Below are 25,060 nucleotides of genomic sequence, written 5' to 3'. Positions count from 1 at the left end.
TCACCATAGAGATGCTGTATAGGCATGCTCTTCAGAAACTCAAACAGATGCACTGGTTCTGCTTTGTTCTAACAAGAAAACTCAAATATATCCAAACAGGACTCCAGCTCTTTGTACACCTCATTTGTATTTTCATGCCTTCCTCCCTTAGGAACAAAGACTGACTTGCTGTTGGATGAACATGTGTAATGTTCTCACAAAATGAATGGATCATTTATTATGAGTTTCCAAGCCAATGGCTTACGCAAGATCTATGGGAGACAAGGCACACAATTAGAAGAAAACACATTTGTTTGTCTCCAAATTAATTACAAAACTACCACATTTGCTCTTCACGGTCTCAAGTGGATGAAATCTGCGTTGGAAGAGAGAGCCAGTGGTTATTTTTTCTTATTTATAGATAATGTGTTTCCACGCCATGCTAATGCTAGGAGAATTAGCTGGATCATTTATAAAGCTTTTGAAATACGACTATCCCCCCCCACGTCGGCCTCGTCTGAGGCGAACACGATGAGAGACATCAATGACATTTTAAGCTCTAATCTTTAATCTTTCTACTGATTAATTTAGGCGAAAAACACCCTCACCTGAAAATCATCTAGTTAAAGAAAGTTTTTTCTTCCCCTTTTGCGGCTTCAAAATAGCTGATGCAAAATAATGAGCCTGAGTCTTATTAGCAGCGCTACTTTAACAGGAGATAAACAAGTAAATGATTAAATCCGCTGATGGTTTAGTTGGATAGAGGGCTGCCGCATCAGACTCCTCCGATCTCTGTTGCCATGGAGACAGACGGTGACTCTAGATGTTTCTATCCATTCAGCGCGTTCGCTGGATCGTTTCAGGTGATGGTTACAGATACCTGACTGCGGTGCTTACCAACCCTTTTTGCTAAAAACCGAAGGCGTTAGAAGCTCGACACTGATCACAGTCAGCATGTGGATGGACTCTGATCGACATGACATTCACATTTAATTCAGAAACTGACGTTTTCTTCTCAAGAGCGAAACAAACAAAAGACAGAGCTGGGTCGAGCTTATTGTGGAAAAAAATCTTCTGCATTGCCATGTTTTTCATCTTTATTGTTGTCACTTGGTATGTCATATACACGGAATATATGACATACATATAGTTTTGACATCTATTATATTTTTCTTCTTTACAGTAAAGAAACAACATTGAGATGACACACTATTTGGTTTCTAAATTGAAGCTTTTGTTAAATAGTGGCATATAAATCTTTTTCAGTTCCTCTTTAAATCAGCATCCCAGCCATAGTAATCTTTCTCCCGTTATCTATTCACATTGTGTTGTCAGTAATTCAGTGCTTTGATTTCTGATGTCAGTAAGTTGTCTCTTGAGTTCACAATGCAGTAAAATAGTTCCAAAATTAAGTCTTTTGATGGTTGGTGAACACAAACGGGGTCCTACCCCTCATCAACACCAACATAAGTGAAGTTTCCAAAGTGATATTTGCATTTATCCAATCAGCTCTTGGGATACGTGAGGCAGGCCCCACCTCTAACCCCAGCAGAAAACAAGCTTTCCTGTTCGTTCCCCACAACTGCCGTTTGCAAACCATCACCATCCATCTCCCGTCCTGAAGTATCTCCAAAGGTGGACTGAACATGCTCATTCCCGTGTTCCCCGGTCAACAGACTGGCGGTATACTGCGTGGTTTTCACTCCTGATCCCAGTACAGTCTTTGCTCTCCTGTAGCCCGTGCCTGATCCAAAGGCTGTCGTGTAGGTAACAAGGCTTTTGTGTTTGATTTGGCCCCTTGACATCAGTAACGACTCGGAGCCGGCAAGTGTCTGTGGCTCCTGCACTGTCCCGGAGGAGCTGGCAAGTGATTGGCCGGAATTTGCCAGTGACTCCGCCTCAGTCTCAGTATTGGAAGAAATTCCACCTCCGTCGTGCATCTTAACCACGCCCCCTTTCCCAGGCCCCTCCCCATAATCAGGTCCCTGAATGGACGGGATTATGGGTACAGAGTGTGCTCGGTACGATGGAGAAAGAAAGCCCATTCCCTGGTCGAGACGAGTGCATGGAACATCACCACCGCCCGTCTTTCCTCTGGAATGGGCGGAGACAACAATTTGCATATTCGAATTTGATCGGCTTTGCTGATTGGTGTGAGCCTGGAACCTAAAGCAAGAGAGGAGAGAGACAGAGAGGGAGGGGAATTAGTAATTACACTTCACTTTATTTTTCCTGTAAGCATTGAAAGGATGTGCTCAGCCTCCGAGAACGTGGTGAGAACAATTTACTTAAAAAACAACCACAGCAGTGATAAAATGATTCCGAGGTAGCGGGAATTTAGAATCTCTGTGTAATTATTTATAATCCTCAGCATGGGTTGTTTGCCTGTGGTAGCGTTAATGTTAACTAAAGCTGTTTCCTCTCTTGACAGCCTTATCTTAGATTTAAGCCATCGCCTTCAAAGCCTGTATATCCCTCGCTCAAACATATAAGGTTATGAAGACTACACCACTTCGTTTGGCTGACTTCTTCATCTGTAAGAAACTCCTTATCGAATCCGGCACACCTTGCAGTGAGAGATGGAAAAACCCAAAAATAAATCATAAAAAGTTTTTGCTGACACAATGATGTGATAGAGTGATTCTGCTTTTTACTCCACATTTCAGTCAAAATTTGGCCCGTCGCTTGTCTTTTTTCCCCAAACAAAACATTAAGATCAGCGTGTCACCAAAAAACACACAATGTGAGGGAAACAATGTGTTCTGTGATCTAATCCAGGTTTTTCATTTCCAGATCAACCTCTCACTAGCAAGAGAAACTCAATTCCCTTTCAGCTAGAAAAGACTGACAAAATAAGACGTACTTCTGTCTAAAATTCTGCAAACACATAGTCAATCACTGGAACAGAAGGACGTCCCATTGGTATTATCTGACCAATCCAATGAGAGGAATGGAATTGTGTAAAAAGTGCTTTAATCTTTAACTTTGGCACATTTATACATTTGGCACATGCTTATCTAGACCAGGGGTTGTGAAAGTTTATAGCCCGCGACCCCTAAAATAACCAGGGACTCAAGACCCCCATTATCATTGGAGGTGGCTAAAGTATACAAACAGATCCAGATTATTCCACTCTGTATTGAAAACCAAGTTGTCCATTTCAAACTGAAAGTAAACAGCCTTTCCTTGCGAAAGGTCTGCATTCGTTACAAATGAGGTAATGAAATATTTCAAATCAATATTTTGTATTCAATAACTTACTTATGAGGTTAGCAGCAGTGTAATAAGAAAATTACATATATATCGATAATGAAGATGCACAATATTGTTATTGTGCACACAGCACAACAATGTGAATCATTTGAAATAATCTCCATGAGAGTTTCAATAATGCATTTTAGCTTATTTTCCATCAACCAGCTCAAATGGACAACAAATTGGGTGTGTGCTGTGTATAATAGGCTAAATGAAAATATTTCTGGCTACAGACAGCTACCTGAGAGCGACTAAGTAAGGGATGATGTACACGCAGCTGGTTGTTATCGCAGGGTTTATTTCGCTATAACAGCTGGCTGCTTGTACATTATCCCGCTTATTACACAGCTACTTGTCACATGAGAAAAACTCGATATAAAATGTGAATATGAAATATTTTACTATACTTTCACAAACCTACTCCTATCTAAACCTTTGACATTAAATAACATTACTGCTTTAGTTTAATATCAGCCTGCTTCTGTCAAAAAGTAAAAACCTCTGACATATACAAATGGCATATGTTGTCACTTCTCTAATCCTCACTTCATTTTACTGTTACTGTTCTTGTTTTACATCAAAGACCAAGGTTAAAATAATTGAGCCCTATATCACAATGCATAGGTATTAGAAGTGCATTCTTTGCTGCAGGTGAATCCGGCAGATCTAAACAAATCAAAACAATATCTAAATATAACCACAACTATTGCAATTCATATTTCATATCTGACAGGTAGATGTATCTTTGCAAAGATTCCTGTGAAAGTGACAACATTCAGGGGGTCCTGCTGTCACAGGGAGGGGGAAAGCATGCTCTGTGTGCTCATCTCTCTTGTTCTCTCTCTCCTCACTTCTAGTTCCATTAGACTGGAGGGTGTCTCCATGGCAACAGAGACAGGTTCGGGGATGGTGTTGGTGTTTTAAGACTGTTAAGTCTGGAAATAGGTCAGTTCAGCCCAGCCTGTCTCTCTTCGGTATGGCCGAGACTCATTTGGTAGAAAGGTTGCGATAGGCTTATCAATATTTAATAAAGCCCGGACAATAATAAGCAGGGCTGAATACTGCAGTCCCCAGTTGAGGGATAACCCACTAATTGAGCTTTTCTGCTAAAATTAATCAATCCAAAAAAGGGTAACCGAAAAAGAGATATCCCTGATGGAGACCCAGAAACACCCCTTCTGTGAATGCTGAAGTTCATATGTGCGTGATCGCAGCTCATTGAAGAATCTCCAAGCTCAATCCTGTACTCTTTAAGAATGTAAATTATGGAAATAGGTCAAATATGGAAAGATTGTTGCAGTGAGCAAAGTCACTGTGAAGATGGATCAAGTTGGCAATGAAAATAAAAAAAGTCTCTTGAAAATCCAAAAGCAACTGCTACTTGGTCACATACTTTAGCCTCTACTTAACTGAAGGACATTATTCATGTCATGGACACATTCAATGAAATCTCTCTCAGTCCACGGTATATTATCTTCTGTTACAATTCATCTTTTAAATGATAGTTCAGCCAAATATGAAGATTCTGTCAGTATTTACTCCCGCTCTTGTCATTTCAAAGCTTTATGATTTTCTTCCTTCGCAGAACACAAACAAAGATATTTTAAAGAATGTTGTTAATCAAACAGCAATGGCACTCAGGTTTGAAATGACACGAGGGAGTGTAAATGATAACAGAATTTTTGGATGAACTATCACTTTCCTCCAGTATTGATCTTTGGGCATGATCTGCCTGTTAACATGGTTAATAGTGGATATTTAGACATCATGGAAACTCCTCTTATGTAATTTTCTCATTCATTTTTAGATTTCGATTTAGATATCGTTTGTTTAAGAGCAGTTTATGGTGGAAATAAAATGTCTTATTGCTCACCTTCTCAAAGATTCTGGCATCATTTCTTTGACATCCACCTCTTGCAGATGTTTGTAGGAATGAAGGGAATCTCTAGATCCTCCACTGAAATGATGGCCTGCTCTAGAGATGGGCGGCGTCAACCTTGAGACAGCTCGATAATTGCTTGCCTTTTGTTTTGGTGAGGGGCTTGAAGACAGAGAGCAGCTTCTGTAAACATGTCAATGACAAACATGGATGCTTTATAAAAAATCGTATGAAACTGTAGTTTAGATCAAATGTGCCAGGTTATTTTTTCCCATTTGCAGACAGTTACAGCACCTATACGTATTTTAGGCCAAAATATACAGCCGTGAAACAAATTATGAGACCATTCTAAAGAGAATATTCATTTTTTCTGAATTTACTATTCATAAGTATGTGTTTAGGTAAAAATAGTTTTTGTTTCACTCTGTGAACTACTAATTTTATTAGCTGCTCAGAAATGTTTCTATTTACAGAAAATGAAAACTGGAGAAACAGGTCAAAATAACAGAAAAGATGTGTTTGTATTTTTGTATGCGATAACCTTTTTGTCACAGATAGCCTGTGACTTATGGCTAAAAGGACTTTTCTCAAGGCTTAATGTTTGTTGTGTTATATGATTTAACATTTACAGAAACCACACCAAACTCTTTTACAAATGTTAAGTTTATTTTCCCTGTAACAAACCAACATACATATACACATATACAATACTATTGTACTCACATTGTGGGTTACCTCTCTACTGGCAAACCCATGTGCAGCGACGGCTGCCATTTTGAAAGCTTCTAATTGCCCAGTAGGAAGGGCACTTTCATTGTCAGTGACATCATAGGGGTAAATCAGGGAAACTAACATTTTTCAGACATTTCTCTTTGCAATGTTTAGACATCCTGTTGTAATTAATAGAGTGATGCATAGGTTGCATATTAATAACATTTGATTAAACTATTTGAGTAATGTGATCCTTCTTTAAAAATGATCAATTACTGCTACATGGTATGTTCCAGAAATGGGAGGAGCCTACTCCTATAAAAGAGCTCCTGGTAGCCATTTTAAAGGGGGGATTTTCCTAGTATGTTTGGGCCTGAATATTGGCATAGCCAGAATACACAAGTGAACCTCGTATAGACTGGTAATAATAATTGTTTTGCTTTAATTTTTTGTCTTTTTGCTTGGGAATCACTTTTTGTACCAAAATAAACACCCTGGATTGTGAATTCTTCTCCATCGTCATTGATTTTACACCTTCACCGACGGTACACCCTAAAGGCGGGCGTACACGGTGCGATTTTTGCTGTCGTACGAGTTCGCATGCGATTTTTTTCAATCGTGTGGAAATCGTGTATGCTCGTATGGTCGCGGCTCGTATCAAGTGCGAGGAATTACGATCCGAGCAGAGTGCCTTACGACCTCCCGAACATTTTTAAACATGTCTAAAAAGTTCGTGAGCTATCGGTTTGAATTCGTGACATGTGTGCGGTTGAACGAGCCGATTTGTTGATCTATCTGAAGTTGACCAATCACGAACTAGGAAAACCACAGAAGAAGATAGACAAAGATGGCAGCGCCACAGCGAATGTGGACTATTGAAAAAGAGGATAATCTCGCCGAAGTCTGGCAGGAACAGCGAGCGCTGTATGATGTTTCCAGCAGCGTTTACCATGACAGGGTCATCCGTGATGATATTTTACAGCGGATTTAAACATATAACAAAAGGCCTGAAGGCAGTTTTCTGCATCACTTTTCTCCCACAATACAATATGTAGGCTATTCCATATCAAACATTTGGCCTGTAAAAACAGTATGTATACAATTATTATACCTAGACTATCCAGCAATAACTTTTGTTCAAAAAATATATAAAAACAACGTTACTATATGCACAAACTTGCGTGACACGCTATGGTTATATACTTTGCCATATCTTCCACGACCACATCAAAGCATGCGCACACAGATACACAGCTGTTTTTGAAGAACTGAAAGTCCATGCTTTTCTCTGCTCTTCAGCCAAACTCTTTGCCATGCCCTTCTTTTTCTTTTCTTTTTTATTCTTTCGCAAGCCATTGCTGCCACAAAAAAAGCAAATCTTCCTCTGACTCCATGTTTTTGGCGCGGAACTTTGTGCGATTGCTTCGGAAATCGGCAGGTCGTAAAATCGTGTCGTATATCACCTCGTCTGTATGATTTTCAGATAAACTCACTCGTGACGTGTGCGTGGACATACGATCTTCCGACCATCAGAATTCGCACCGTGTACGCCCGCCTTAACACTTTTTATCACAGTTTTCATGTGTCTTGTCATGATGTCGGCCTTTCACATTGCTCTTGGATGATTTTGTCACTCTTGAGGTTTGATTTGTTGAAATTCAACAGACACTGGACTGATTTGGCCACAGTACATTTAGAAATTCTGATTCACTGAAAATGCGTAATGGTCTCTTAATTTTTTCTGCTGCTGTATATATAAAAATAGTCATTTAGAAATGATTAATGATACAAGATGTGTTTGAATGAACTCCATTTGTTGTGTGCTTTCAAATAATGTTTGAATTACGGCTAATATTTACCGGCCCCATTTTTAGTCTCTCTATCAATCAATGCTCATAATTTACTGTTCAAGAAAAAATTCCTGCTCATGTCGTGGCGGTTAACAATTACAATTATTATAATTCTTTTAAGTGCTGTTTATTCTTTGATGTTGATATATGGTGCCATACTGAAAGCTGAATACATTTCTCCGGCCGTTTTATAAAAGAGGGAAATGCAGATGTCAGAAGTTTTGCAATGAAAAGGAAGCTTAAGAAAAGTACCTGCAGTGCTTCCCCATGGCGAGGCTGCGATTATCATTTGGAAGGGAGACTTTAGAGCCGCTGAGCACCACACTGGCCTCATGTGGAGAAGAGGAACCCTGGGTTCTTTTGCTCTGTGGGGACGAACAGAAAATAAAAATATTATTGCAGGGGAACAGAGCTGTATAGTGGATGATCCTGCCCATTGTCATTACATTTATGCTACATGGCCAAAGTATGCGGACGCCCACTGATAACTGTAGCTACAGATGCGTGAAATCCAGCAAACGTCTACCAAATTAACAGTAGAATGATGTCCATGAAGTAATGTCGTTCTTGTTGTGAACAGGGCTTTACAGCATCTTATCTTTCTTCCTCACTTGTACAGACAGAAAGACAGACGGAGGCACACAATGCAGACACATTACAGGCCTTTGAGCAGTGACAAAGCCGAAATAAAGGTATCACAAACCCCAAAGAAAGTCACTGTAGATGTTCGTTTTGCGATATCCGGCCCCTCAATGAGGGAGAGCCACTTTAATTAGACTTCACATTTACACTGCAGATTAAGCGAGACACTGATTATTCTCCCTTCCGAAGTCTCCGCTCTTCTGCAGCAGTCAGGAATTAATCCCAGACAAGATTACATTAATGAATTCCGAAAGTTTTTTTTACCCCTCTTAAAATTAAAACTATTATCTTACAGGCCGGCACTTGGAGAGCACTCTGAAATAAGTACTCCATGCCACCCAATGTTTCCTGAGTTTTATAGGCAGCCAATAATGAAGTTAGTCCAGTTATCGAAATCTCCTTTCCTCTTTCCGTCCTGTGAAACATCATTAAACCGATTGGCTTTGACTTTAACTTGGGGCCAAATTGCTGAAAAAGCATGTCCTTCCAACACCGCTGCCTCCTTGGGGACCTGTTAGCATTGTTGTTTCCTGCAGCAGGAAAATTGGATGATTTCTGACCACCCTTTCATTGCCTCAGTGGGCTGAAAAAACTCGAGGAAGAAAACCTGAGCGGCAGCACATGCCGCTGTAATTTAAAAAAAACGTTCCCTGACATGGGCTAAACAGGAAACCGATATTGTTTTTGTTAAATTTAAAGTTTGGAAATGGCATTTTTCCTTCCCTCTCTGGCTCATCTTTTTTTTTAATGAATATTTTACTCTTTCGCTGTCATCTCTAGTGTCATCTACCATCAGGATTTTGTAAAGGTTCAATTAAAGGCTTTCTTACATGCTTGGATTGACAGGTGTAACATTGACATTGTGTCAGGACCTGATGTGGGTTTCCACGAGAACTGAACGTCAAAACACCATTTGTCGTGACACAACCACAGCCAATGAGACAGTATGTTTTAATCTTAAATGAGTACTTTAAAAGTCCAAGTGAAATTAGAAATAAAAATTCCTATTGTTTCTTGAAATATTGCAGCGTTTATCGTAAATAGCTTTCCAATGTGGGTCCTTTTTTAAAATGAATGTGCCCTCATAATCTTCAGTTAAAACCTGAATATGCATTTCCTTCCTGTAGTGACTATCCATCTGAAATGACGTGAGTTAGACGGCTTGGGCGGGCATCTGTTAGTTCCTCCCCTTCAACTGTCAGTCTGCTCCCAGTTCCATTTCAAAATGCAACGGCTGTTTTATACAACCAATCAAATCCCAGATCCCAGATCCCCATTTCTACCTGGTTAGGGTGCGGTTTAATGCACGAATGTCATATATGCAATTCAGGGACTCTGACAGTATAAATTGATGATATAAAAACATCTCCCAAAGCAAGGAACGCAAACCATAGGGAATAATAGCGCCTTCATTCGTTATTCTTGCTGAATACGTGCACATGGGAATATGAGCTTTCAACATCTGTACCGAGCGAGAATGAACCGCTAAGTGGCGGCAAAGAGAGAGACTGATCATCCGGTTTTGCTAATGCAACTCTAGTCACCTGCTTATTTAGCATCTAGGTGGCTGGCTGCCTTTGACTGTTGCGTCAGATGGATGCAGTGTTTACTCCCCGAGCTGCATGCGGCGTTATTTCTGTCAGCTTGAGGGATCTTCGGAGCAGGTGGGAAAGCAGTAAAGCTGTGGAGTGCATCATTCCTCTAGCAGCCTGCTGGCCAATTGTATTCATTACTGGTGACTGTTATGCGCAGGGGATTTTGTTTGAATCTCTATAACAACACATGTGGGTGGCTTGATGCCTGACCATATACGTACATTTGGTATGCATGGATGCGGAGATGTAGGTTCTTGGAAGAGCGATCATCATGTGCAGTGTCAGCACAAGTACGGACATCATGCAAATTTGTGCTCAGAGACACACAAACAAACCGGCTGGAAGGCATCACCTTTTGGAGCTGGAGGGGTCTCTGTGTTCTGTGGCTGGATTTAGACATGAGGTCGGAGGCGTTGACAGTGCAGTCCCTCAAATTGCGGATTTCGGTCAGATGAGCCCGATGCTTTTCTCTTTGCCTCCTGTGAAGAGTCATGTTTAAATTAGCTAAGAATGCATCGCGCCCACTGTTTACTCAGCACATGCTGTTTGTGTAGTTTTAGCACAGATTCACTAAAACAATTATGCAAATCAGGAAACAAGCCCCAAAAAACGCATGCAACGCAATGTGCATTGATCTTAAACATGCACGCTGGTTCTAAGTGGAAAGTAGCTGGGGACGCAACAAGAAAACAGTGTTGCCTTTTGTGCATATGGCACGATCGGTGACAACCCTAATTTACAATTAAAGGAGGCGTGTTAGCATTAAAAATTATTTAAAAAACAATTAAAATGTTGCCAGTGAACAGCGCGCGGTTAAAGTGGATTGCAGGCGGAGTCTGTGAATAAGTCATGCTTTGTGACTTTTGCTTGACAAGACGTTGATAACACAATAACATTCCTCCAAATGTCCTTCTAAATGCAAACAAACTTAAACACGTTATTCCCTCTCAACAATGTTATTCCAGGATCCACGGATGCTTTGGACTCACTTGTTTTTGCAGTAAAGAGCCATGCAAGCCACTCCCAGCAAGCTGATCCCCATGGCTATGCTGAAGATGGACAAAATCTGTCTCTGATAGGTTTCGCCGCTTTCTGAAAAGAAAAAACAAACAAAATAAAGTTTTCTTCACAGAAATAATCAAATGGAAATATTGACCGAACGACGCAATGTTGTGTAGTGAATTGTCTCTCACAGGTTGCTAGAAAAGTAAATGCCGCAACCGTGATGAAAAATATTCCCAATGCAACCCAATATGCATTTTTGGTAATGATTGGTCTCATAAACTAATTGGCTGACATTCAAGTTTATTTAACTGCTACATGCTAGCTTGCAAACATGTGCACGAACGTGCACGCAATTCTGTTTGATCTGATGATCGGAGACAGAGAGCAGGGAGCTGTAAGGCTAATGCATGGGCAAGCATTCATGTGTGTCGTGGCTCTAGCAGATGTGTGCTCGCTGTAAATACTAATAGAATCCGGCCTATTGTTAAACAGGAAACCAAAACCGCTGTCAAAATCTGTTGTTCGCTCCTGCTGAAAAACCTAGTCATGCATGAGCATGCAAACTTATCCTGTCAAGCTATCCAAGAAGCGTGTGCGATGAAGCCGGTGGTCTGACGTACATATGCTTGGAAACCACAACATCATATTTATTTTATCCGGTCTATTTTATATCTATTTTATTAAAACCAAGCCACGCTACCGGGATAGAAAAACATTTAGCCTTGTTGGAGAGTCCCTAGTCTACAGCAGATGGCTAGACATGCACGCACACACCCAGCCGTGACTGAAATGCTCTCTCACACCACAAACGCACAGAGATGGCCATTCATGCACACGTGCATCTCTCTCACAGACACAAACGCTCGCACCCTAATAGCCACAACTGAACTCATTCACCGTCCAGATTCAAATCACTAAAGCAGCCATTTCAGAATATCTGATCCATCGTATATATATCTCTGCTGACAGGATTTGAGGAAACCTTGACGCAAGACTAATAGAAAACTTCACAGGAATCACTCGTTCACTTAAATAAACGCTTTTGGTTGTCAAACACATGAGGGAAGATGGTGTGTGTGGATGCAGTGGTGAGGAATGCCTGCGAAATTCATTTTCGCTGTAGTTTTAAGTTTGAGGATACTACGGTTTGTCAGGCTAAAGGCAGCTATTTAGCTATTTATCCCTAGAGTGGCTCCTCGACGCAATGTGCCACCTCAGCATGAAACACACCTCCAGGCCTCGCAATAATTAACCACGGCGACATACGCGAGCAAACAGCCGCACACACATATGACAGTCACACGGTCGGCTTCACCCATACAGATGCTGCCCTGTGCCTTTAGAACACACTTCTTTTGCTGTTTCCATGGAGACTCAAGAACATTAGGTTTCTATGAGGAACAGAGAGCATCATGTGAGCTTGTATACATTAACGCCGGTCAGGGAGGAGACAAAACGCCCGCGTGTGCACGAGAACGAGCCTGACGTTTAAACATAAATGCGTGTTAAAGACATTGTCAAAACAAATACATTTCTCTTTCTTACCCATAAACTCGATGCCCAGTTCGTCTGCTGCTTGAAGGGAGACACAGAGAAGAGAAAAGTGGTTAAAAAAAAACCAGACTGAGATTGTATCATGCATATATTTTAATAATGGGGATAAAAGCAAAACCATTTTAGTGTCAAGTAAAACCGCTCCTTGAGAGAAAACATTCTGCGCAACGATTCAAAAACAAAAACAGCTTTCTCTTGATTTACCCAAGATACCAGCAGGCACAATATTGAAGATAGAGAGAGCTTATTATATAAAGCATACAAAGGACTGTTAGCTGCCTGCCGACTTGATATTCCCTTTTGGAGAAGCTAGATGTTGTCAGGGATGGGGTTTAGAAATGCCGACCATAATGCCCGAGAGATGCTTATAATTGTCTTTGCTACTTCCACGATTTTATTACTTCATCCCGAGCCTTGAAACCGACATGAAGGGCGCTTTCTCCAGCAGAGCACTGCACAGACGAATCTTCTTTCTAAATGTAGTCAGTCTCTCTCTCATCCACACACTCTCTCTCTGTCTATCCCGCCAAAGCCTCAGAACTGCTGCTTCTGATAAAGAGACGAACACTCATGCCTTTTTCATCTGAATAGTCCCCTTTTTCACGCCACTGTAATATTATCTCATTTAAATTAAAATGAAACCCTCACACTTAATTGCTTTTCTGACAGAGGTGGTCTAAGGTTTTTAAATAGACTGCGGCTCGCCCGAGAAAGATTATTTTAGTGGACATGCTTAGGGAAAAAAAGCAGAAATCAAACACAGCGACAGAAATCCCCCTGTCAAATGATGAATTGTAAAATAGCAGACACCATTTCTCAACGCTGTGGGATTTTGCATATATTCATGCGGTAGTTTAAATATGATCTGTGGGAAAATAATGATCCATAATCTCTTTTTTCCTCTCATAGAGAGAATGTAACAGTAATGGTAGACTGCAGAATGTGCCTCAGTTTTTAATGACAGTCAGAATCCTTCCTGTTTGTCATTGAAATTCATGATGAATTCAGGGTGAATAGGAACAGAATTTCTGGTTATTGGCTGCCACTAATAAATCCAATTATACGAATGTGTGTTTTAGCGGTGGTTTTGTATGTTGGATTCAAACTAGAACACCAGTATGATTATATTTTTGATATACCTCTTGGATAACAAAAATACGGTGTTGAGGCAGTACATTCAAGAAAGGGTTTGTTTACATATTTAATGTTTAGTTAATATGTAGATTTTAATCAATTTATTTTAATATTCATATTTAAAAATTGTAATAAATGAACAATTTGTTGAGTTTTCTTGTATATTGATTTTAATGAATAAACAATTTGTTGAATAGGTCATGCAACTTTGTCGCATTTAAGTTTAGCCAAGTAACGGTTCTTCTGCTGGTAACCCCAAAAAACACTGTCTAGATATCGTTTTAAGTTGCTAGCTAATGTAATTGGTTTGTTATTCCTTTTGCTTTTTATCAGAAATAATCAGGGACTCTATTCTTTGTGGATGTGTACCGGAAGTTAAGTTTGGGCCACAACTTCTTGCATGCAGTAACGTTTGTCTATGTTGTTGGTCTGTCTAAATCAAGATAGATTATTAAAATACCAAGATTATATTTTAATAAAACTAAACCTATTAAAACATTTCTGTTAATTAAAATCAAATAAACTATCTGCATAAACATAATTTTATTAATCTTAAGCTGATTAAAATAAATGTTGCCTTCGCGAAAAAGTAAAATAAGTTTGAGTTGGGGTACTAAAACTATCAACTGAAAATAAATACAAACAATACAAAAATGTAACTGAAACAATACAAAAACAAAAAAAAGAAAGTTCCTAAAAATGAACAAAAATTAAAAGTATAAAAAATAAATGCTAATTAAAAAACCTTAAAAAGTTAAAAAACTAAATTTAAAACAGAATATATACTATGATTAGTCTTTAATAAACTGTTTATTTGCATATTAAATAGTTGCATTTATGTCTTCTGAGTTACCTGATTGTTTAAATTTAATTTAAAGGGGTGGTGCAACGGTTTGTCATGCATTCTGACTATCTTACAATGTTCAACGTGTTGTCTTCTCATGCTAAACATGGTCCACTTGACGTCCAAAAACGAGTTGGATGTATAACGTATTATTTCTGTGCTCGATACACTCCCCTGTTTAGTAAAACCAAAACTTTTTTTCTGGCCAATTACAGTTAAAAAATGCTATGTATATTCAATACAAAATTCAATAAAACACCTGACCATCAAAAACAAACACACCCCGAGAAACTGGAGTAAAAAGTGTGGCAAGCAGTCCCTCTCTCGTCTATTTGGAAGCACTCAAAGATTGTTAATATAAGCAGAATTGTTGGTAACGCTCCCACCCGAGAACTTGCACAGTGTTTCTCCTCTGGGTCCATTGAATTCGTGGTGTGCTGTGCAGTCGGGTGTGATTTTTAAAAAACAGAACACAGTTCTGCGAAACAAAAGGCCCAGGCGATGATCCAGAGGCTGTATCATATTCCTGCTGCCAGCGTTGCCTGGCCCATTCAGACCGCTGCTGCCTCTGATTGCCCACAATAACTGCCACATTCATCCAGTCATAATCGTTGTGCTGTCATGAGCCACGCACGCAAAGTCATTAAGCATGGATATGCATGCATTCCTCGAATCTTGGCAGCACGGTCCTGATGTACTGCTACTATAAAACACGGCCGCCCATTCGTTGTCCTGTCACCTTTTGGGAGACATTTGCGTCATCACAGAGGAATAGGTGAGCACCAGATGCAGGGAACTGAATCAGCGTCGGTCCAACAACTGCTAAAATGACTCAAATTCTTAATCCTTCCGTTAGTCAGAGGAATAGACGAAAGCTCTTTTGTGCGGCTTACTTACATAGCCTAATGCTCGAGAGATAAATACAAAAATGAGAGGGGCCGCTGTCCCCTGAGCAAGGCAGTCGTGAAATCCGTCTCCCTCGAGTCACCGGCTGAACCCCGGTTTATCCACAGTTCTGAAACATGCTCCATCAACCGAACAACTTGTTCCTAAAGGTTCAGTGTGTCAATTTTTCATAGTAAAACATTGTATAATGCGCAAAGACCGTTTATTGTGTTCAGGAAAGATGTTTGAAATCAATCATTGGTATTTTTACACTTGCATGAAGATGCTAGTTGCACAAAATGGATATAGGGATGTGGATATGGATCAAATTCTGCCATTTATTCACTCTAATGTTGTTTAAAACCTGTATATGACTCTCTCCTTTTGTGGAACAACATATTTAGAGACATTTTGGGTCCATGGAAGTCAATGGAGGCCAATGATATTTGATTGCCAACGTTCTCCAAAATATCTTCTTTTGTGTTGTGTTGAGAATGGGTCAACTTTTGGGTGGAACTATCCCTTTAAGACCTCCCCTCAAACACTGCAGACAAAATAGTACGCAGCATTCTTCATATCGAGCAGTAAGGTTTCTATAGATGATGACCCGCAGTGTTTTCCTCCATTCCGGGGAGCTTGGAAGAAACAGTGGCCACGTAAAGGCGATGCTCTTTGGAGCGTCTCTCTCATGTGGCAGTCGATACAGAGACAAATCTGCCGGTCGGCCCATGATTTGCAATTGTGTGTTGAGCAGAGATAGATTCTAAAAAAGCTCAGGGGACAAAAGACTACGTGGCAGATAAAGCCAAGCCACCCCGGGGGGTGATTTGCGGCTCGTTTGGTGGGTTAAGTGAATAAAGATGCACTGGGCCACACATATCAGACTCAAGCCAGGAAGGGGAAAAACAAACACCGGCCTCAACAGAGTGTAAAGATACATCGAAAGCATAATGGGCTATGAAAATGGGTGTAATTTGACATGAGATATTGAGCGCCACTATTTCATCTCACGCGGGCTGCTTTGAAAAACCTGTCGTGTTTGTTTTCCAAGCAGGGATGGATTGCAAATCAAGCACGTAATCTGGATTAACCGCGAGGGGACACAAAAATAAATATAACTATGCAGACCTCCTACACGAGTAGTGGCCTTAAATAGTTTTAAACAGTGTCAGTAAAAGGATGAAGGAGAAAAGAATAGCAGGTTTGTGTAGGTGTATCCGTGAAGAAGGTGACAGCAGCACTGATGGAGAGGCGAGCTTTATCTCAGGAAGCGACGGGTTGCGGATATGAATGCTGTCATTGAGAAAATCGGATATGAAACAAAAGTATCTGGAACGTAAAGTAAAGTAGGTCTTGGCAAAGAGGCTACAGCAAGATCCCATTACCATCCAATCAGTGGGGTCGGCAAGTCGAAAACAGCTCTAGATGAGAGTTTAGCTTTCCGTCTCACTCAGTAACAGATCACTCCATAAAAGCAAGACAATTCCTACTTAGATTCATCTTGTGCTCAACAGTTTTTGTTCTCCCTCTCTTTCTCTATCATTCAAGACACCATACCTTACTTCTTACCACAGAGCTTTCATATCAATATAATAGCTTTCTTGGAAAGCTGAGTCACAGGAGAAATGGCTTTGTGAGGGTTTTAAATCATGATGTGTTCATTCGCACAATAGATGGTACACCAGTATAAGAGGAGGCAGAGAGAAATTTCACAAATCTCTCCAAAAACAAACAAAAAGAAACTGAACGCCTCTCGCTGACAGCTTTTTCTGTGACGGTTAACTTCACTTTGGCTACTTACATTCACTGTCCCTTTTTGACCTGGGATCACTGTCTCCTACCCACAAATAAACTGAGGCTCATCTAACACAGAAACGGCTAATGGTTTTAGCACTAACCTAAAATTAGCAAAGCAATTAGTTTCATTCAGGGACTCCGAGCTTTTCTGGTGGCAGGGGAAATGTACTCTTTGTGAAAAATAGCCATTCGATAACATTTTGTTGCTGCTTTGAACCTCGGCGAAATGATTTACTCGCATTGTGCGCTACACAGTAAATTTGAACTGGTTATGCACTATATTTGTTAGTCTAAAAACAATTCGGCACTAAAGGAGTTAGAGATCAGCTTTCCTTTGGAGAAAATAGCATATGCAAATGCTTTCTGATTAACTGCGCAAGCCGGTATTCTCGAGAGTGTGGTATTGTAAGGGTGACGCCAATTTCAGCACTTACACAGAGAGGTATAATTAACTACTTAAGCAATATGTGGTTGTGAGAAATTGGTGGAGAACTCTTAGCCCTGGATGCTAAGAGACTCACCTGATGCTAGAATCTTCTAAAACTGAGAGTAGAAAATAAACGATGTTCTCTCTAGAGAGTTCAGAGAGGTTTGCTGTATGCATGAGGCGTTTTTCAAGAAAAAGACTTAAGGAATGTAAGGCTTAATAACTTTGTGTTTATACGTATCATCATTTTAAGAAAAGTCAGAAAGAATGCTATAAGAAGAACACATACTTGGGTCTGACAAGATGGAGTCTGTTTTTGGGACAAACTGATCACAACGAAGTCCGCGGTAGCCCTCTTTACACCTGCAAAAAAGAAACAATGTCAAACATTTTATGAAATTAATACATACTGCCTTGTATTTCAACATTTGTACATCTTATTTTTATTGTTTATATTTGAATATTACATTACATTACTATATTATATGTAAATATGTAACATAATTTACAAAAAAACTACATTGAACAAATCTATTCGTTTAAATGAAGCACTTATAATATATATTGGGTTAGTATATATTTCCTGTGCTGTGATAAGCTGTTCATTTAAAAAAGTTTACTTTTTTATGTTACTTATTTTTCACTTCTACCCCTGGTTCTACCCCGTGACATGAATTGTGGTATGATATGTGGTCATAAAAACTGCTTATGTAATAAAAAATAAAAGTATGAATTTAAAGCCATTAGTTTAAAACAACTTTAGCCGAGGTACAGCACTGCCTGTCACTCTGCAGGGTACTCATGTCGCTGCTTGACAGGTCACGTGATCCACCCATGCTGGAGTACAGATCTGGTATTTCTCAACAACCATTATAAAACTGCACTGATGTGGCTATCCATCATTATGTCATTGTCACAGAGAGGCACAACATTAGAAATGAACACAGAACTGTTATAAATTAACCCCATGCAGAAAAAGAAAATGATACAACCAGGAAAAATAGTGACGTCTGGGCGGGTCTGGCAAGATCTCAGCAGCCTGCACTTGCACAGATAACACAGTCCTAACATTAATGTCACATCTCTGAGCTATGAGGCCACATGGAAAAGAAGCAAACATTTTACAGCACTCTTACTGAGAGATTTTGGGTGATTTTACTAAAGTACCGATATGAGCCTATGTATACAAAACACAGGGACAACCAGCTTCCCTCCAGCCAAACCTGTACAAGGGATTTTCCACACCTGCTATTTTCTCTCTCCCAATCTTTCCCTCGCCCCCTTTCTTTGTGCTTTGCTTTTGTTGTTTATCTCTTAAACCGACAGCCGTTCTCTCTCTCTTTTTGTGCATGTAAGTAAAACAAACTACAGATTCTCTGAGCACAGACTCATCTGCGTTTACCAGCAGCATCGAGCCTTTTTATTTGCTTTGCTGAAAATTGCCCAATTCTGTGATCGTGTCTCTCCTGTGCATAACGCTAACATCATTTTGACAAAGCATACCATCATAATGATGGCTCGCAAAAGAAAAACAGGCATGCGGGCTCAAAACCTCCAAATAAACCATTAAAGGAATAGTATATCCGAAAATAACAATTCTCTGCTATCATTTACCCTACTTCGTCTTTCAAACCTATGCAACTGAACAGAAAACAACACATTTTGAAGACTGTGGTTGCTCTTATCCGTACAATAAATGGGGACTGAAGCTTTAAATTTCAACAACAACACCAAACAGCATAGTACATCATTTACTCTATTAATAGACGGTTTCAGCTAGAACAACATAAACAGATGTTAAGTGGCCCAAACTTCCGGAAGATCTAAAAAGAGGAATTAGTATCTGTTTAGTAGTTTAAATTTAATATAATACAATTGATATACAAGAAAATATTTATAAAAATTAATATGAATTAAATATAAAATAAAGTGTTATATTATAGGGCCATGTGTGTGCGTCGGATAAAACGGTCCATTCCTTATATTTGTATTATACCATGGTCTGCTTGAATACTTGATTCTGATTGGCTGGAAGGTGTGCATTAAAACAGAAAGGTGTGCATTAAAACTGTAGTTCCAGACAGTTTAGAAGTTAACTGGTGAACAAAAACTACCGTTAAACATCAATAACAGCCTCTGCTTCGCTTAGGGTGGTTCTTGGCCTCCACGTCATGTATTAAAATCCTTTAATGCAAGGCTAGCCATGGATTATCCCTTAAGTATTGCATGGCATTGCATGTACACATATCACAAGTATATATGTTCCATGAAAATCCCAGAAAGTCATTATTTACAGAAAATCTTGACATTTGCCCTGGTTCATTCATAAGCGAGCAAAAGCAAATAAATTATTCTTTTGACTTTGCTCTTTTCAATAAATCGATAGCTCCAGTCCCCAATCTTCAGATATTTTTATCTTAACACAAAAGAAACTCACACAGCTTTAAAGCAACATAAAGGTGAATAAATGACGAATGAAAATTCATTTTCCGATGAACCGCCCCTTTAACAAGATTAACCTCGCTGACTGAATTGATGTTGCTTCACCCGGTTTCTTCTGCAGTAGTGTGACAGCTGCCAAGACTCTCTCACATTTGTGTGTATGTGTTCTCTCTGATTTAGAGAAGTACGATTGAGGTTTGTGAAACAGAACGAGAACAGGCTGAGGAACGACTGCAAAAGGGAGAAACACAGAGTTAGACTGTAATTACAGTTAGGAAAGCAGGTGAGTCTCATCCGCCTCCCTGCAGCCTTTGCTCACCGCCTGGTTAACACTGACTCACATACTGACGGCACGATGACGGCCGTGTCTGTCGACATTCTGTTTGTTTGTTTCTCCTATTTCCCCCTTTTCAGCTAGACGGTACGTTACACCTTTTATGAGTGTGAAACGAAAACGAAAACAAAAATGGCAAATGATTTGATGCATCATTGTTCATGTGAGGAAAGGAATAAGAAAAGTCAATACACATGTTTGTTTTATGACGATCCAGGTGTCTACAGAGGAAACCACATTGTAAATTTCAGCATCTACCTTCATGAGCTTTCATTATCACTCAAGGACATGTAGCCTAGAATCATTGATTGGTTACATTTCAGTAAGAGAGAGAGAGAGAGCGAGCGAGAGGAAGAGAGAGGATATATATCCCCCTCAAGGAATCCAAGGCAATGAGCAGGACCTGCATTTGACTACAAGCTAGCTTGTTAATTAAAGCATAAGTGTGTCATTTTGACCAAAGTAAAATACTTAAAAGTGTCTTAGTTTAAAGGGAAAGTTCACTTAAAAAATTAAATTCTGTCATCATTTACTCACCCCATATTGTACAATACTAATTCTAAAAACTGAGCGGGTTATTCTTTTAAAGGTCTATGTGTATTATTTTTGAGGATCTATTGACAGAAATGCAATATAAAATCAAAAACTATGCACGTTCTGTAAATACGCAACCTCACTACAAGATGCCACAAAAAAAACACTGGACCTTTAAATGCAAAGACACACGTGGGAACTCAAGATTTGGGTATAAATGAATGTTACATTTAACACCATTTAAGTAAAAATGTGCAAATAACATGCACGCTATATTCTACATCTTCTTAAGCCATCGGGTACCTTTAAGTGTAAAACAGAGCCAAATGTAAGTGACTATCTTTCTCTTCAGTGAGCTGTTGCTGATGTGACAAGATCATTGAGTTTGTAAGTTGAACTCAAGGAACAGGTTCATGCTCAAATCCTTCAGACATTCATAGAAAACTAAGATATAGTGCATTAGTCATTTGCACATATGCATATTTATGAATTTTATGTTACTTATGCATCCTGTTAAAAGCTTGTATTCTCCCGCCTGACAGCACGGTTTGTGTCACGATTTGGGGCGGGACTTTCTGTTTACCCACTCAATGAACAACATGAGTTATATTTCAACTCTATTTGGCGATGCTGCTGGCACCCAAATGACATTTCATCTTTAGTTGTTGGATGTAAGTTTTAAATAAGCAGGTGTGCTTTGTTTGTTAAAGAACGCGTGCTTGTGAGTGGGATGTGAGTGGTGGTATACTTTACTCCTTTTCAAACAACACCTACATAACAGACTGAGCTCATAGCTTGCATGTCGGTGCTATCTATACCAACACAAATACCCACAATCACACACCCACATATTGCACATCTCAAAGATCCTGTCTCTCTTCAAGATCTCAAGATCTTGCGACAATGTTTCCTGCTAATGGTCAAATCTGATCCTGACACCTATCTCAAATATTGATGAATATAGAGGCCGGTATTGGAAACAATCTTCATTCAATTGTTCCTAGCTCTGCATTCCTGTCAAAAAGTGCTGTTGAAGAAAAACATGGCGCTATCAGCCACCCAAAACATAGTCATATCTCTCAGGGCTGCCTGGTTTAGGGTGGAGGGAGGAGGCAGCATTGAAAAAAAGAGTGATTTATTTGTGGAATGACACTGACTGATGCCCACTTCACCATTCGGGATGTTTGTATGTGACACAACCTTGCAAAGTGCAGTTAAAATTCAGTGACTAAACTAGCTCTCTAACAAGTAAAGAAAACATAAAATACATTAAAGATACATTACTAAAAGCAAAAAACATAAACAAATACATTAAATTTATATTTATGCAGTTAACTGACTCTTTTTCGCCAAAGTAAGTTACTGGGCATTCAATAGTTTTAATCAGCTTGTATGTCTTCTGGGAATCAAAAATGCGACCTTGGTGTTGCTTTAGCGCCGTGCTTTTACATTTGAGCTTCATGTACTTGAAATGAATATAGAACATTCTTTAAAAGTGATTCAATACATTTTTCTAAACACCTTTTGATAATACCTAGAATATCTAAATCCACCAAAGGGGGCCGAGCTTTCTCATACGTAGCACCTAAACTCTGGAATAGCCTTCCTGACACTATTCGAGGATCAGACACACTCGCCCAATTTAAATCTAGATTAAAGACACATCTTTTCAGCCAAGCATTCACTTAAAGCAAATATGCTTAATAAACCACCAGGAGATGCTGACATTAGATATTATTTACTAGAATAATTTTATTTATTATATAACACACCATGTAGTGTGTTTTACCCTTTCTTGGGTTTTTCGTTTTTCCCCTGTAAAGCTGCTTTGGAACAATGCAAATTGTGAAAAGCGCTATATAAATAAAATTGAATTGAATTGAACATGAACCAGACAAATTAAAGTAACATTTACGTTTATTAAATTTGAAAGTAAGGGACCATTTAAAAATGATTATCCCTGTTACCACGAATTTAGATAATAAACAACTTACACCGAAACTAAATATGGATATTTCTCGAAATATAGGGGGTTGTGGCACTTTATGACAAATAGAAATTTACTTTATCATAAATTTTGGGCAATCAAACATTAGAAAAATAAGACCACCAACAAAAAGAATTAATGTTCATCAGTGTTTAATTAAATCTGTTTTTGGTTTATTAAAAGTCTAAGTTTAGAAAGCACCTTACACAAAGTGGGTCTTATAACAACAATTTTTTATAGAAAATCTACATTTCTACTTTAAATACCAGACGTATGAAACCATCAAACTAATACCAATTAGCCAACATAAATTAAATGTATTAACTAAGCTCGAAATCTATGAGACTTATTAACACATATTGATGTATTTGGTCAAACAAACTGTCTAAAATCCCTTTCTGTTTCGACCCACGTACACAAATGACCCACCTACACAAACAAGAAAAACAGAGAAAGATAAATGAGTCTCCTTTCAAAAGCCATACATTTTCCTTGAGCTTTTGTCAAACTAAGAGTTTTCCACCTTTCACATGCTTTTTAAAACCACAAAAGCAAGACTCGAAAATAAACCTATTCAAATGGTAATCACGTGTGAGCAGATAATTCCCTCTTAAGCTTTAACTTGAGGATGTGCAAATATTCAACCGAGAGTTCTCTCGACTGCGCCATTGTGAAAGTGGAGCGCCGGTTCGAGATAAGTGCAAGCGCAGCGTCACGTAACAAAATAGTCCTTGTGGAGCCCATCAACTGGTGTGAGGAACAGTGAGCGTTTGAAGGGCAGTGTTAGAACACGGAGGGAGAGAAAGGGACAAGTCAGAGACATTGAAGGCCATCTTCACATGTGAGTGCGTTTCGCTGTTCTGACACGGATGCAGGTGCTCTCCGAGCGGCTCTGATAAAAGGCCGATCACAGTTCAGTAAATAAAGAGGGGCTCTGTTGTCGTTTCACAAGCAAACACCAAACCGTTGCTGTCAGACAGATAGAGAGCTCTTGTACAGATTTCAGTGGGGAGAAATCCAGATAGCGGTCCCACTCTGGTCAGCCCTGATGAATTTTCTCAGGTAAATCGCCACATGAAGTGGTCTAAGTTTGATCCAAAGCGCTGCAAAACCGGGCCGTCACTTTTGGCTTGGCTGTATGTCTCTTTACAATGAAAGCATGAATATCTCATTTCTCATCAGATATGGCGAGATAATACAATTAAGGCCGTGAGAGCGGCAGTCTTTCTCAGAGGTGTTTAAAAGCTTATCCTCCTTAATATCATTTACATGGCCCATCTGCAGTCAGGGCAATAAGTGTAATTCCGTTAAATTGCGATATTGTCTTTCCTATCGTTTCTCACTCTCGCTCTTCATATAAAATATTACATATATAGACTCCGGTTAATCTGGTTAATCCCCTTCTTTTTAATCAAGTCGCTTTGATGTATTCATCATTCTCGTTTATTTAATTTTCTATTTCCCTGTAGAGAAGAACAGAGGTGGACATTGACGGAATCAATGTGTGGATGAAGGTCGCATACAATGGGGAGATTTAAATCTCTGAGGTAACGTTCGCCATGGTAACTTGGCATGTTCGTGAGTTTGGTGCCCACCAGATTCCACAAAACCACGGAAACGCATCCGAAAACAAGGGAGCTGGGCACTGTTGCTAGCGAGATGGTGGAGGTTGCTAAAAAAAGTTAAATACTCTCAAGACTCACTCAATGGCCGAAAACGTTTACATGGACAATCATTGCACAGATTCAAAGGTTTCAAGTGTGCCTCTTAAAAATCAATGCTTTTGATTGACCACGTATTACAGGTTTGCCTGCCCTCTGAATTCACATTTTGTCCCATGGGAACAGAGCAAGTTTTCTATTAATTCATTCTCATTAGACTGAAGATTTTTATCTGAGATTTATCAGAATTTCATAGAACTCTTGAGTGCCAGAGGCTGTATTTATCACATTGAAGATGCAATTAAATGCATTGTTATCTTTGCTTTAACACATGGTTTATCAAATAAACAAATGCCTGATCTTATCAATGTGATGGACTTCTCTTTACATTTATTTTAAACTATTTTCTCAAAAAACATTTGCTGTCAAGCTAATGTTTTCTCTCATAAAACAAAGAGGAAACAATGTATTCAAACATGCCAAGCATCCCTTGGGAAGCCTTCAACGGAATTACAGGTTTTATAAAGAAGCCCAATATGTTAACA

At 39.3% G+C, this 25,060-nt stretch overlaps 1 protein-coding gene across 1 annotated transcript in view; it reads right to left on the bottom strand.

Moving 5' to 3' along the window:
- Positions 1-1,060: 1,060 nt before the first annotated feature.
- Positions 1,061-25,060, bottom strand: part of nrg3b (neuregulin 3b) — a 124,174-nt gene continuing 100,174 nt past the window's right edge. The window contains exons 3-9 of the mRNA XM_079475787.1: positions 17,847-17,920; positions 12,462-12,488; positions 10,901-11,003; positions 10,264-10,390; positions 7,927-8,039; positions 5,108-5,296; positions 1,061-2,145 (exon numbers count right to left, since the gene is read on the bottom strand). Coding sequence (XP_079331913.1) covers positions 1,485-2,145; positions 5,108-5,296; positions 7,927-8,039; positions 10,264-10,390; positions 10,901-11,003; positions 12,462-12,488; positions 17,847-17,920 — 1,294 coding nt within the window. The 3' untranslated portion in view covers positions 1,061-1,484. The remainder of the gene's footprint in view (positions 2,146-5,107; positions 5,297-7,926; positions 8,040-10,263; positions 10,391-10,900; positions 11,004-12,461; positions 12,489-17,846; positions 17,921-25,060) is intronic.

Source organism: Barbatula barbatula (genome assembly GCF_947034865.1).
Source record: "Barbatula barbatula genome assembly, chromosome: 16".
NCBI classification, from domain to species: domain Eukaryota; kingdom Metazoa; phylum Chordata; class Actinopteri; order Cypriniformes; family Nemacheilidae; genus Barbatula; species Barbatula barbatula.
The sequence above is the reverse complement of the archived record's forward strand: the minus strand, read 5'-3'. Positions and strand labels throughout refer to the sequence as shown.